We start from the raw sequence: 14038 nt of genomic DNA on the forward strand, positions 1-14038 counted from the left end.
ACCAGAACATTCTAATTACTTGTAGATGACAAATTTAAGTTGTTGCATTATCTGAAACAATGTTCTTCTGACATGTGTAGCGCAATAATGGTGGTTGCGTTCCAAACTGCCTATATTGTTGGCAAGTCCCCTTACGCGCAAAATGTAAAATCTTATTTAGCCGTCCCTGTCAAACACTACACCTACATTTGTGGAGGTCTGGGACCAATCAGATGTGTATTAGATTTCTTCAAACGCAAGTAGAGTTTAACATGGCAGGAAACACATAATAAGTTGCGCAGCACAACTACATTGCAGGTGGTATGGAACGTGGCCGGTGATATAACATCCTAACCACGTGTGTACGAACACGGAAGTTTTCGCTGTTTTTGGTCAGACCAGATGCATTGTGGGAGCAGGTTGTGTAAAACAAAAATGTCAGCCTCAAGTTACAACAGTTTTTGGCGGACTGGCTGGGGTGTTTTGCGGGTTCCGATAGCCAAAATCAGCCTAGCAGTTGCACTATCTAATTTCCCGTGGAGGTGCAGTGCCAGGGCATATGGCACAGGCGGCACCACGTTTGGATCCAAACTCATCTCCACTCTTCCCCTGCGCGCAACCAACAGGCGCGTCTTTGGGTTTGCTTTTTTGTTCGGAGGGGCAGTCGGCTTGTATCAAACCATACAATTCTCATTTCAACAGCATTTTGCAGAGGATGAATTGCCCAATGTAAGGATTTCAACCAATTTATGCTTCGTACTTTTGACTCTTCAATGTCACGCAATTCATTGTTTAACCTCATTCATTGTGGCTCATGCATTCTTAATTACGATGTATTTGTCACTTTCTCGATCTAACGGTCTACAGGTTTTCCATGGATGTCCACAAAACTTGATGTAGCTGCACTGTACTTTTGAAAGTATGTCATGTTTTGCTGCAACGGATCAGAAATAATGATATTGGGATAAACACTGTATGCAATCGTATATTTACCCACAGCTCCCCAATCTCCAATATAGCATCCCCACAAACCACGGCTCTGACCTGACGTTTGCCACAGACTTAACGTTTACCTTATACCAGTACAAGACCTGTCCATACTGCAGCAAAGTGCGGGCATTCCTCGACTACTATGGTTTTCCATATAAGGTTGTGGAAGTCAACCCTGTCATGCACACGGAGATCAAATGGTCATCGGAGTACCAAACGGTGCCCATTCTTATGGTGGAGGGGAAAGAAAATGTGGTAAGCAGAGTAGATCTCAAACTTGAAGAAAGTGTTTCAAGCAAGTACTCCATTTTTTCCCTTTTGTTTAATAAAACCATCTTTCTCTAATTGCTTGTCAAACAGCAACTGAACAACTCATCTGTCATTATCAGTGCAATGAAGACGTGCATGATTGACAAGTAAGTAAGTAATGAAGTTAAATAAAAAGCAGAATGACCTATTGCATTTCAACCCTACAATATCACTTATTTCTATACCTCTGTTCTCTTTTACTTTGCAGAGAAAGAACGATGTCAGAGGTTGTAAAGTACTTTCCGAGACTCCCGTCTACCAATGCCTGGGGGAATGAAGTTCTGGAGTACACTAACAAATACTGGGTGATGTTGAATGAGATTAAGATCACTGAGGTGTACACATCTAAACATGCCAGAAAGTAAGTTAGCTCTATGTTGTATTGATCTAAGAATTTGATTGTTGTGATTTGTTCAATATTTTCTACATGTGCTAGAGTACATCTGTAAAGTGATGGGTATAAGCAATATAGCTGAAAAATGTCACATTTCACAGGGTGGAGCTACCCTCCAAATTGATTTAAGTTCTTTCAGATCTACATAACTTCATAGGGGGTATGGGCTAGCTAGAGGTAGTTTTTGGACTGGGCAAATCTCTGTTCTTCTTTCCAGGGAGGAGGTACGATGGCGTCAGTGGGCTGATGACTGGCTAGTGAACCGGATAAAGCCTAATGTGTACAGGACTCCCGCTGAGGCCTTAGCCACCTATGACCACATAGTGCGTGAGGGCAACTTTGGTTCTGTTCCTTTTGCCAAGTATGGAGGGGCCTTCTATATGTTCTGGGCCTCCAAGGTCCTGAAAATCTGGTAAGTTTCAGATTGCTGTCAATCGTTGCAAATTACTAGATTTTATATGGAATGTTTTCAATTTCATTCTCTTCAGTATGCTGGTCAATGTGAGTTTGTGCCTGGTCTTCCTCTCTGTTCCTGCTCCCACATAGGTACAAGTTACAGGACGATGTAAGGGAAGATTTGTACATGGCTGTGAATGAGTGGATAACAGCTATTGGGAGGAAGAGGAAATTCATGGGTGGTGACAAACCCAACCTCGCTGATCTGGTAAGATTTGTTGGGTTGTTGTGACAGTTTGAAAGGAAATTCCATTTCAGTTGGGTACAATTTACATTAACATGTTAAATAGAATACACATGTTGACAAGGGACCTCAATTTAGTAATAAAAATACATTTTATTTTAAGAGTTTAAGACACCCAACTCTTGACTTAATTATTTGATAGGTTATCAGGGGTGTAAATAATGACTATTTCTTTCTGAAGGCGGTGTATGGAGTCCTCCGATCCATGGAGGACCTGGAGGCCTTTTACGATGTGATGGAAAACACCAAGGTGAAGAAGTGGTATCTGGCCACAGAGAAACAAGTGAAGGAGCAAGGTGGTCGGAACCTATGAAGAAAACCACTGCAGAACTATGATGGCATAACTGAATTCTAGGTTGATGATGATTCAAGCTACCACTGCACATAGAACATCTGGATGCAAAGGTTCTCTACCAGTCAGCACACTTTCATAACATGTTACAGGTGACGGTTTTATATGTGAATGAACGGACAGTCTACCATGTTTCATGTTCTCTGTACAATATCTTTATGGATACAGTCTTAGTTTCCGAGAAAAAAGGTAGCTCAATAGTCATTTTATGTATGTATTAAAATAAATGTGTGTAAATATATGACTATTTAACAGTTAATGTATTGCAGTAATAGACTGTTATTCACTCTTTGTGAATCTGCGAAGTAGACCACTAAGCATGTTTAATTATTTTATCCGTATGCATACCTGCAATTTCACTCGTTTTATTTGCTGGTGTTGTATTACCCTGGCACTTCATTGGTCAAGCTGTGTCATAGGCCAGATATTTTCTACACACAGTCGTGGCCAAAAGTTTTGAGAATGACACAAATATTAATTTCCACAAGTTTTCTGCTTTAGTGTGTTTAGATATTTTTGTCAGATGTTTCTATGGAATACTGAAGTATAGTTACAAGCATTTCATAAGTGTGAAAGGCTTTTATTGACAATTACATGAAGTTGATGCAAAGAGTCAATATTTGCAGTGTTGACCCTTCTTTTTCAAGACCTCTGCAATCTGCCCTGGCATTCTGTCAATTAACTTCTGGGCCAGCCCATTGGCTTCCCATTGCATAATCAATGCTTGGAGTTTGTCTGAATTTGGGTGTTTGTTTGTCCACCTGCCTCTTGAGGATTGACCACAGGTTCTAAATGGGATTAAAGTCTGGGGAGTTTCCTGGCCATGGACCTAAAGTATTGTTGTTTTGTTCCCCGAGCCACTTTGTTATCACTTTTGCCTCATGGCAAGGTGCTCCATCATGCTGGAAAAGGCATTGTTCGTCACCAAACTGTTCCTGGAGGGTTGGGAGAAGTTGCTCTCGGATGTGTTGGTACCATTCTTTATTCATGGCTGTGTTCTTAGGCAAAATTGTGAGTGAGCCCACTCCCTTGGCTGAGAAGCAACCCCACACATGAAGGGTCTCAGGATGCTTTACTGTTGGCATGACAGTACTGATGGTAGTGCTCACCTTGTCTTCTCCGGACAAGCTTTTTTCCGGGTGCCCTAAACAATCGGAAAGGGGATTCATCAGAGAAAATGACTTTACCCCAGTCCTCAGCAGTCCAATCCCTGTACCTTTTGCAGAATATCAGTCTGTCCCTGATGTTTTTCCTGGAGAAAAGTGGCTTCATTGCTGGCCTTCTTGACACCAGGCCATCCTCAAAGTCTTCGCTTCACTGTGCGCGCAGATGCACTCACACCTGCCTCCTGCCATTCCTGAGCAATCTCTGTACTGGTGGTGCCCCGATCCCGCAGCTGAATCAACTTTAGGAGACGGTCCTGGTGCTTGCTGGACTTTTTTGGGCGCCCTGAAGCCTTCACAACAATTGAACCGCTTTCCTTGAAGTTCTTGATGATCCGATAAATGGTTGATTTAGGTGCAATCTTACTGGTAGCAATATCCTTGCCTGTGAAGCCCTTTTTGTGCAAAGCAAGGATGACGGCATGTTTCCTTGCAGGTAACCATGGTTGACAGAGGAAGAACAATGATTCCAAGCACCATCCTCCTTTTGAAGCTTCCAGTCTGTTATTCGAACTCAATCAGTATGACAGTGATCTCCAGCCTTGTCCTCGTCAACACTCACACCTGTGTTAACGAGAGAATCACTGACATGTCAGCTGGTCCTTTTGTGGCAGGGCTGATATCCAGTGGAAATGTTTTTTGGGTATTCAGTTCATTTGCATGGCAAAGAGGGACTTTGCAATTAATTGCAATTCATCTGGTCACTCTTCATAACATTCTGGAGTTTATGTAAATTGTGAAAAATAATATTTGTGTCATACTTGAAACATTTAGTCACGACTAGTTGCTCAGGTATAAGTCAAATCTCTGATTAAAGTGTGGAATTACAACAATAGAAGAGTTGATTTCAGCACATAGTGTGGGACAAGGCTTGGTAGAAGTTGTGCCTCACCACTGTTAAAGGGGCCGACTCCCTCTAGAATTGGGGATAGAGCAATCTGAACCTAGATCTGTTGCACAGGAGTCTGCTGAGGGGAGGACAGCTCATAATAATGTCTGGAACGGAGCTAATGTAATAATAATAATAATATAATGTAATGCCATCAAACACATGGAAACCATGTGTTTGATGTATTTGATACCATTCCACTAATTCCGCTCCAGCCATTACCACAAGACCATCCTCCCCAATTATAGTGCAACCTACCTTCTGTGATCTTTAAACAAGCGTCATTATTCCTGCAATTTTTTTTATTATGGCCAGCAGTGGGGGGTAATAGTTGGACCTATTCTGTTATGGGTAAAACTGGACAAATTGAGAAAAAAAACTATTTAAAGTAGGCTACTGTAGCTTAAGTGCAGAGGGAATTAGATTAAATTGTAGTAATATAACCTGTGCCTACATGGTGAGGATATAAGACCATGCAGTCACATGTGCTGCAATGGCTAGCATCTACCGCCATGTTGATCATGCCTTCTTCCAATACTGGATTTTTATTCACATTTGATACAAAATGTTGCATCACAGATGTACACAAACTGTAGCATAATTATCTGGTTAACTGTACTGAGATTATGATTGAAGAATTGGCTAGATCAAGGCCCTTTATAACAAGGTATTTATCTGAAGCAACCAACATGGCCTTAGTATTGGGACCATCTCATGTCAAATGTCAAAAACTTAAGGGTGCTAATAAAGCATTTCAATTGTAATTATAATGACATGAAGATTGGAGAATAGGCCGAATGTAAAATAATAAAAAAGAAATACATTACGATAATTGTAAACCCAAGGTATTTTGTGTTGATTACCTTAATCTTTTTGTTTTTAACAATTTGCTTTGTTTTTCCATATGTAGTAGACCACAACTTTTATTTAGTAGACCATACAAGAGTCCCCTTCTCTTTTGCTTTATCACTGTCATGGTGGGAGGGGATGTTAGGCTGTATTTACACAGGCAGACCAATTCTGATATTTTTGCCAACTAATTGGTCTTTTGACCTGATGTGAAATTATTTTATCAATCTTTTTCAGAGCTGATCTGATTGGTCAAAAGAACAATTAATGAAAACAATATCAGAATTGGGCTGCCTCTCTAAACACATCCTTAGAAGTTAGTTTCCCCTGGAGAACAAAAAAAAAACGTACAACTTAACAGCTACAAAAATATCTTTACCAATGATATACCTCTTCTTGATGGTCATTACTATGGGCAGCCCAATTCTGATTTTTTTCAATCAGATTTGGGCTGCCTGTGTAAACGCAGCCATAGCAACTCACACTGACCACATTTACACATGCACAGTATTCCGGATAGTAGCTCATATCCCACTTAAGGTCTTATTGGGGATAACCTGTGTACATACACTTTTGATATCCCATTCAAGAGTATCCCTGTATCCATGAATAAACAGAATAGTCATAATTTAAGTTAATATGGGTTAAATTGAATAGTAACAGTTCTGGACACTGACTGCTGGCCTATAAAGTAACTGAAATATGGAAACTGACTGCAGGCCTATAAAGTAACTGAAATATGGAAACTGACTGCAGGCCTATAAAGTAACTGAAATCTGGAAACTGACTGCTGGCCTATAAAGTAACTGAAATCTGGACACTGACTGCTGGCCTATAAAGTAACTGAAATCTGGAAACTGACCGCTGGCCTATAAAGTAACTGAAATCTGGAAACTGACTGCTGGCCTATAAAGTAACTGAAATCTGGACACTGACTGCTGGCCTATAAAGTAACTGAAATCTGGAAACTGACTGCAGGCCTATAAAGTAACTGAAATCTGGACACTGACTGCTGGCCTATAAAGTAACTGAAATCTGGAAACTGACTGCTGGCCTATAAAGTAACTGGAATCTGGAAACTGACTGCTGGCCTATAAAGTAACTGAAATCTGGACACTGACTGCTGGCCTATAAAGTAACTGAAATCTGGAAACTGACCGCTGGCCTATAAAGTAACTGAAATCTGGAAACTGACTGCTGGCCTATAAAGTAACTGAAATCTGGACACTGACTGCTGGCCTATAAAGTAACTGAAATCTGGAAACTGACTGCTGGCCTATAAAGTAACTGAAATCTGGAAACTGACTGCTGGCCTATAAAGTAACTGAAATCTGGAAACTGACCGCTGGCCTATAAAGTAACTGAAATCTGGAAACTGACTGCTGGCCTATAAAGTAACTGAAATCTGGACACTGACCGCTGGCCTATAAAGTAACTGAAATCTGGAAACTGACCGCTGGCCTATAAAGTAACTGAAATCTGGAAACTGACTGCTGGCCTATAAAGTAACTGAAATCTGGAGACTGACTGCTGGCCTATAAAGTAACTGAAATCTGGAAACTGACTGCAGGCCTATAAAGTAACTGAAATCTGGACACTGACTGCTGGCCTATAAAGTAACTGAAATCTGGAAACTGACTGCTGGCCTATAAAGTAACTGGAATCTGGAAACTGACTGCTGGCCTATAAAGTAACTGAAATCTGGACACTGACTGCTGGCCTATAAAGTAACTGAAATCTGGAAACTGACCGCTGGCCTATAAAGTAACTGAAATCTGGAAACTGACTGCTGGCCTATAAAGTAACTGAAATCTGGACACTGACTGCTGGCCTATAAAGTAACTGAAATCTGGAAACTGACTGCTGGCCTATAAAGTAACTGAAATCTGGAAACTGACCGCTGGCCTATAAAGTAACTGAAATCTGGAAACTGACTGCTGGCCTATAAAGTAACTGAAATCTGGACACTGACCGCTGGCCTATAAAGTAACTGAAATCTGGAAACTGACCGCTGGCCTATAAAGTAACTGAAATCTGGAAACTGACTGCTGGCCTATAAAGTAACTGAAATCTGGACACTGACTGCTGGCCTATAAAGTAACTGAAATCTGGAAACTGACTGCAGGCCTATAAAGTAACTGAAATCTGGAAACTGACTGCTGGCCTATAAAGTAACTGAAATCTGGACACTGACTGCAGGCCTATAAAGTAACTGAAATCTGGAAACTGACTGCAGGCCTATAAAGTAACTGAAATCTGGAAACTGACTGCTGGCCTATAAAGTAACTGAAATCTGGAAACTGACTGCAGGCCTATAAAGTAACTGAAATCTGGAAACTGACTGCTGGCCTATAAAGTAACTGAAATCTGGAAACTGACTGCTGGCCTATAAAGTAACTGAAATCTGGAAACTGACTGCTGGCCTATAAAGTAACTGAAATCTGGAAACTGACTGCAGGCCTATAAAGTAACTGAAATCTGGAAACTGACTGCTGGCCTATAAAGTAACTGAAATCTGGAAACTGACTGCTGGCCTATAAAGTAACTGAAATCTGGAAACTGACTGCTGGCCTATAAAGTAACTGAAATTTGGAAACTGACTGCAGGCCTATAAAGTAACTGAAATCTGGAAACTGACTGCTGGCCTATAAAGTAACTGAAATCTGGACACTGACTGCAGGCCTATAAAGTAACTGAAATCTGGAAACTGACTGCTGGCCTATAAAGTAACTGAAATCTGGAAACTGACTGCTGGCCTATAAAGTAACTGAAATCTGGAAACTGACTGCTGGCCTATAAAGTAACTGAAATCTGGACACTGACTGCAGGCCTATAAAGTAACTGAATTCTGGAAACTGACTGCAGGCCTATAAAGTAACTGAAATCTGGAAACTGACTGCTGGCCTATAAAGTAACTGAAATCTGGACACTGACTGCAGGCCTATAAAGTAACTGAAATCTGGAAACTGACTGCAGGCCTATAAAGTAACTGAAATCTGGAAACTGACTGCTGGCCTATAAAGTAACTGAAATCTGGAAACTGACTGCAGGCCTATAAAGTAACTGAAATCTGGAAACTGACTGCTGGCCTATAAAGTAACTGAAATCTGGAAACTGACTGCTGGCCTATAAAGTAACTGAAATCTGGAAACTGACTGCTGGCCTATAAAGTAACTGAAATCTGGAAACTGACTGCAGGCCTATAAAGTAACTGAAATCTGGAAACTGACTGCTGGCCTATAAAGTAACTGAAATCTGGAAACTGACTGCTGGCCTATAAAGTAACTGAAATCTGGAAACTGACTGCTGGCCTATAAAGTAACTGAAATCTGGAAACTGACTGCAGGCCTATAAAGTAACTGAAATCTGGAAACTGACTGCTGGCCTATAAAGTAACTGAAATCTGGACACTGACTGCAGGCCTATAAAGTAACTGAAATCTGGAAACTGACTGCTGGCCTATAAAGTAACTGAAATCTGGAAACTGACTGCTGGCCTATAAAGTAACTGAAATCTGGAAACTGACTGCTGGCCTATAAAGTAACTGAAATCTGGACACTGACTGCAGGCCTATAAAGTAACTGAATTCTGGACACTGACTGTTGGCCTTGTTGGAATCGGCTAAACTTTGAACATTGAGATATGAAATAAATGATAGAGACGAAGCCTTGAATAGAAAGAGTCTGTAACAACCCAGAAGGCTTTGGAATGTGTTTGATGGAGGAGAGGAGAGCTGTGGATTAGGTGAAGGAGGGGTTGAGGTGAGGGGTGAGGTCAGTTCCCCTTAAGGGAGTAATCAGGGTTAGTATCTGGTTACCTTCTTTCTCTTGGGCATAAACTAAGGATGGAGAGAGGGAGTGTCTTTTAAGTAGGAAGTATATAACTGTGATGTCTGAAATGTTTTGCTGTCTGATTACAGCTGTACAGAACCTTTGGGAATGATTAAACTTGGTTAAAGCTTCTCTAGTGTCCGTGGGTTATTTCCTCTGAAAAATAAGAACCTAACAATGTAAACTTCTGACCCACTGGGAATGTGATGAATGAAATAAAAGCTGAAATAAATAATTCTCTACTATTATTCTGACATTTCACATTTCACTTAAAATAAAGTGGTGATCCTAACTGACCTAAAACAGGGAATTTCAATTCAATTTCAGGAATTGTGAAAAAACTGAGTTTAAATGTATTTGGCTAAGGTATATGTACTTCTGACTTCAACTGTAGCTAGATGTAGAAAGCTAATGTTAACTAGCTGACATTGCCCATTTATGGAAGTTAGGCTAGCGAGGAAGCATTTTAGCCAGGTAGCCTAGGAGGACAACAAAAAATAAAAGTAGGTACTGTATGACTGTGTGATAGACCGTTTCGTCAACATGAAAGAAAGGAGGATGGCAATATGTTTTTTTCTACTTGCGCGAACGCACACAGACACGCACACAGAAATCAGAACCATGGACAGCCACATCATATTTAGCTTATGTTGATTGGACTTAATTGTTTTTGGTATCTTTTAGTTGTCAATGTATTAGACTAAGCATAGGTGATTTGATGATTTTGAAATTGAAGTAGTACTGGAATGGTGGAGGTAGGTCCTGTTTTCTTTGCGATTTGCGGTAACTCTCTGTGGTTCTAAATAGTTGTTTTGTCGTCCGAAGATGTTGGAAACATTAACTTGCTTGACCATGCTTTAGGTCATGTAACTGTTTGTTACATGCAATATCAAATTGATTTATATAGCCCTTCTTACATCAGCTAATATCTCAAAGTGCTGTACAGAAATCCAGCCTAAAACCCCAAACAGCAAGCAATGTAGGTGTAGAAGCACGGTGGCTAGGAAAAATTCCCTAGAAAGGCCAAAACCTAGGAAGAAACCTAGAGAGGAACCAGGCTATGAGGGGTGGCCAGTCCTCTTCTGGCTGTGCCGGGTGGAGATTATGGCAGAGGTTGCTCTCCGGTTTTGTGATGAAACAAAGGTGTGGTTGAATTTATTCTGTTGCCTTCTTCTTATTGTCTCTGCCTTTAGGCCTGTGTATCACGGTTGCAAGGCATATGAACTAACAGGTTTTATACAACGAGTGGGTCTAATCTTGAATGCTGATTGGTTAAAAATGCATTCCACCCGGTGTCTATTCCGCAAGTTGTCACTGGCTAAATCTATGACGTTAAAATGCCTATTTACTCTCACCCCCCCTATCCACATCGATGAAACAGTAGTGGAGAGGGTAGTAAGTTCTATGTTCCTCGGCGTACACATCACAGACAAACTGAATTGGTCCACCCACACAGACAGCATCGTGAAGAAGGCGCAGCAGCGCCTCTTCAACCTCAGGAGGCTGAAGAAATTCGGCTTGTCACCAAAAGCACTCACAAACTTCTACAGATACACAATCGAGAGCATCCTGTCGGGCTGTATCACCGCCTGGTACGGCATCTGCTCCGCCCACAACCGTAAGGCTCTCCAGAGGGTAGTGAGGTCTGCACAACGCATCACCGGGGGCAAACTACCTGCCCTCCAGGACACCTACACCACCCGATGTGACAGGAAGGCCATAAAGATCATCAAGGACAGCAACCACCCGAGCCACTGCCTGTTCACCCCGCTATCATCCAGAAGGCGAGGTCAGTACAGGTGCATCAAAGCTGGGACCGAGAGACTGAAAAACAGCTTCTATCTCAAGGCCATCAGACTGTTAAACAGCCACCACTAACATTGAGTGGCTGCTGCCAACACACTGACTCAACTCCAGCCACTTTAATAATGGGAATTGATGGGAAATGATGTAAAATATATCACTAGCCACTTTAAACAATGCTACCTAATATAATGTTTATATACCCTACATTATTCATCTCATATGTATACGTATATACTGTACTCTATATCATCTACTGCATCCTTATGTAACACATGTATCACTAGCCACTTTGTTTACATACTCATCTCATATGTATATACTGCACTCAATACCATCTACTGTATCTTGCCTATGCCGCTCTGTACTATCACTCATTCATATATCTTTATGTACATATTCTTTATCCCCTTACACTTGTGTCTATAAGGTAGTAGTTTTGGAATTGTTAGCTAGATTACTTGTTGGTTATTACTGCATTGTCGGAACTAGAAGCACAAGCATTTTGCTACACTCGCACTAACATCTGCATGTGACAAATACAATTTGATTTGATTTGATTTGATTTTGTTCCATCTGACTGCACAATCTACTGTCTCATCAGCCCAGCCAGCCATGAACTTGATCTCCATGATAAAAAGCATCTAGACATTATCTTACATTTCTTTGACTATCATTACGTTTTCAACTGCGGAGATTTGTATGAACCTTGCTGTCTGTCTCTCTGACTTTTGCAACATTGTTTCAATATTCAAATCTAATCTCCAGCTGTCCCATAGTAATGAACATGCCGGTAGTCGGGATGAGCAAACAGGCAGGCAGCTTTTCTCAGCTAGTCGAAATCATGAATCAGAATCATTTCAATTGATATAAACAAAGATCTATCAATAGAAAACAGGTCAAAGAAACAAAGTGCAGCCAGTTTGCTGTCTTTCCAGCTTCAGCTTGAAGTCATTGTGTTAGCTGTGTTGTTGGTTAGCTCATCTGAACAACAGTGTCCTGACAAGAGAGCACATTTTCTACGTGTGAAATCGTGCATCATTAGCTCATTGTTATGGATGTGTCAAAATAAATGTCACTAGAAAACAGCTTAAACAAACACAAATGCAGCTAATTTGCTGTTATTCTGGTTGCACTGTTTGACGTGACTGTAAATTATCCATAGTTGGGTAGCTAGCAAGCAAGGGATGCGAACATTGCCAGCCAGTATGTCACGTCTCTAGCAACTGAACCGATAGAATGAACGACCAGCCAGTTTGAGTAGCAACCCTAGATTTGTGCCGGGACTTTATCTTGTGGAAGGATGAAATACTATGAATGAATTCATTAAAATATATTTTTTCATGAAAATATGTCAATCATTATTTGAATATGTTGGTAACCCGTTGTATAAAACTGATAATGCCCTCGAAGCCGGTGTTTGGAGGATATATAGGCACGGTTTGTCTGACCTCGACTTCATCTCGGGCCTAACAACACCTGTGCCAATATTTCCTCCAAACACCGGCTTCGAGGGCATTATCACTTAAATACTCCACACTCTAGAACAGTGTTTCCTTAACTCAGTCCTGAGACTGGGTGCACATTTTGTTTTTTGCCCTAGGCCTACACAACTGATTCAAATAACCAACTTATCAAGCTTTGATTATTTGAATCATGGTATAAGTTCAATCCTATAATTATGAATTGTGCTAAGTTTGGATGTGATACTGAATTGAATCAACCAGACTCAGAGGTAAACTTCAAGATGTCTTTACTCCATCACTGTCGGTGCATCAAACCCTCCATTCCTTTAATGACGTGGTGACGTCATGTATGTCACATTAATACACAACAGTATATGGCCAATATACCACAGCTAAGGTTTGTTCTTAAGCACGACACAATGCGGAGTGCCTGGATACAGCCCTTAGCCTTGGTATATTTATCAATAAGGCCTGAGGGGATGTGTTACATGGCCAATTTACCACAGCTAAGGGTTGTTCTCAAGCACAACGCAATGTGCCATATTGTTATTATAAACTAGTTACCAACGTAAATAGAGCAGTAAAAATACTTGATTTGTCATACCCATGGTATACGGTCTGATATACCACGGCTGTCGGCCAATCAGCATTCAGGGCTCGAACCACCCAGTTTATAATTGCCATTTATACAATGGGTTGGTCTAATCCTGGAAGCTGATTGGTTAAAACCACGTGATCAAACAAAGCTTCAAATCGGTACATTGTGTTAGATCAATAGCGCTTTGAAATCTGAATCGGAGCTCCAGTATCAATCGTCACATCACTTGCTGTAGTGTAGCAGAGCCAGCTTGATAAAGCTTGCCTGACGATAATATGCTTCAGGTGTGTGGGCTGTTAGGCTGTTGCTCCCCTATTTGGCCAGCAGATGTAGCCAACAAGCAGCCAGACTGTATGACATTGGCAAGCACAAGTAAATGGGTAACCAAATCGTTGAAATTTATTTTAACCATTGTTGTAACTACAGTGCATTCGAAAAGTATTCAGACTCCTTCACTTTTTCCACATTTTGTTGTTACAGCCTTATTCTAAAATTGATTCGTCCTCCCCCTCATAAATCTACACTACCACATAATAACAAAACAAAAAGATACAAAGTTTAGAATTTTTGACAAATGTATAAAAAAATTAAAACTGAAATATCACATTTACATAAGTATTCAGACCCTTCACTCAGTACTTTGTTTAAGCACTCTTGGCAGCGATTACAGGCTCGAGTCTTCTTGGGTATGACTCAACAAGCTTGGCACATCTGTA

At 40.8% G+C, this 14038-nt stretch overlaps 1 protein-coding gene across 4 annotated transcripts; it reads left to right on the forward strand.

The window, feature by feature from the left end:
- Window positions 1-377: 377 nt before the first annotated feature.
- On the forward strand, window positions 378-3283 carry LOC124047956 (prostaglandin E synthase 2-like). 4 transcript variants are annotated; one of them, XM_046368309.1, is made up of 7 exons: window positions 378-708; window positions 979-1224; window positions 1330-1385; window positions 1487-1639; window positions 1890-2084; window positions 2219-2336; window positions 2554-3283. In XM_046368309.1, the coding sequence occupies exons 1-7, from the start codon at window positions 382-384 to the stop codon at window positions 2683-2685; spliced, it is 1227 nt and encodes a 408-aa protein (XP_046224265.1). In that variant the 5' UTR covers window positions 378-381; the 3' UTR covers window positions 2686-3283. The 4 variants fall into 4 exon arrangements, with proteins under 4 accessions (XP_046224265.1, XP_046224266.1, XP_046224269.1 ...); XM_046368310.1 differs by having other exon boundaries at window positions 1063-1224; XM_046368313.1 differs by having other exon boundaries at window positions 571-708; window positions 1063-1224; window positions 1330-1389.
- The last annotated feature ends 10755 nt before the right edge of the window (window positions 3284-14038 follow it).

This window comes from Oncorhynchus gorbuscha, linkage group LG11 (genome assembly GCF_021184085.1).
Source record: "Oncorhynchus gorbuscha isolate QuinsamMale2020 ecotype Even-year linkage group LG11, OgorEven_v1.0, whole genome shotgun sequence".
Classification (NCBI taxonomy): Eukaryota; Metazoa; Chordata; class Actinopteri; order Salmoniformes; family Salmonidae; genus Oncorhynchus; species Oncorhynchus gorbuscha.

Coding starts and splice junctions, on each gene's coding strand:
- LOC124047956 (XM_046368309.1), top strand. CDS start 382: ATGCATTGTGGGAGCAGGTTGTGTAAAACAAAAATGTCAGCCTCAAGT. Junction 1,640..1,889: donor ACATCTAAACATGCCAGAAA/GTAAGTTAGCTC, acceptor TCTTCTTTCCAG/GGAGGAGGTACGATGGCGTC. Junction 2,337..2,553: donor AACCCAACCTCGCTGATCTG/GTAAGATTTGTT, acceptor TTCTTTCTGAAG/GCGGTGTATGGAGTCCTCCG.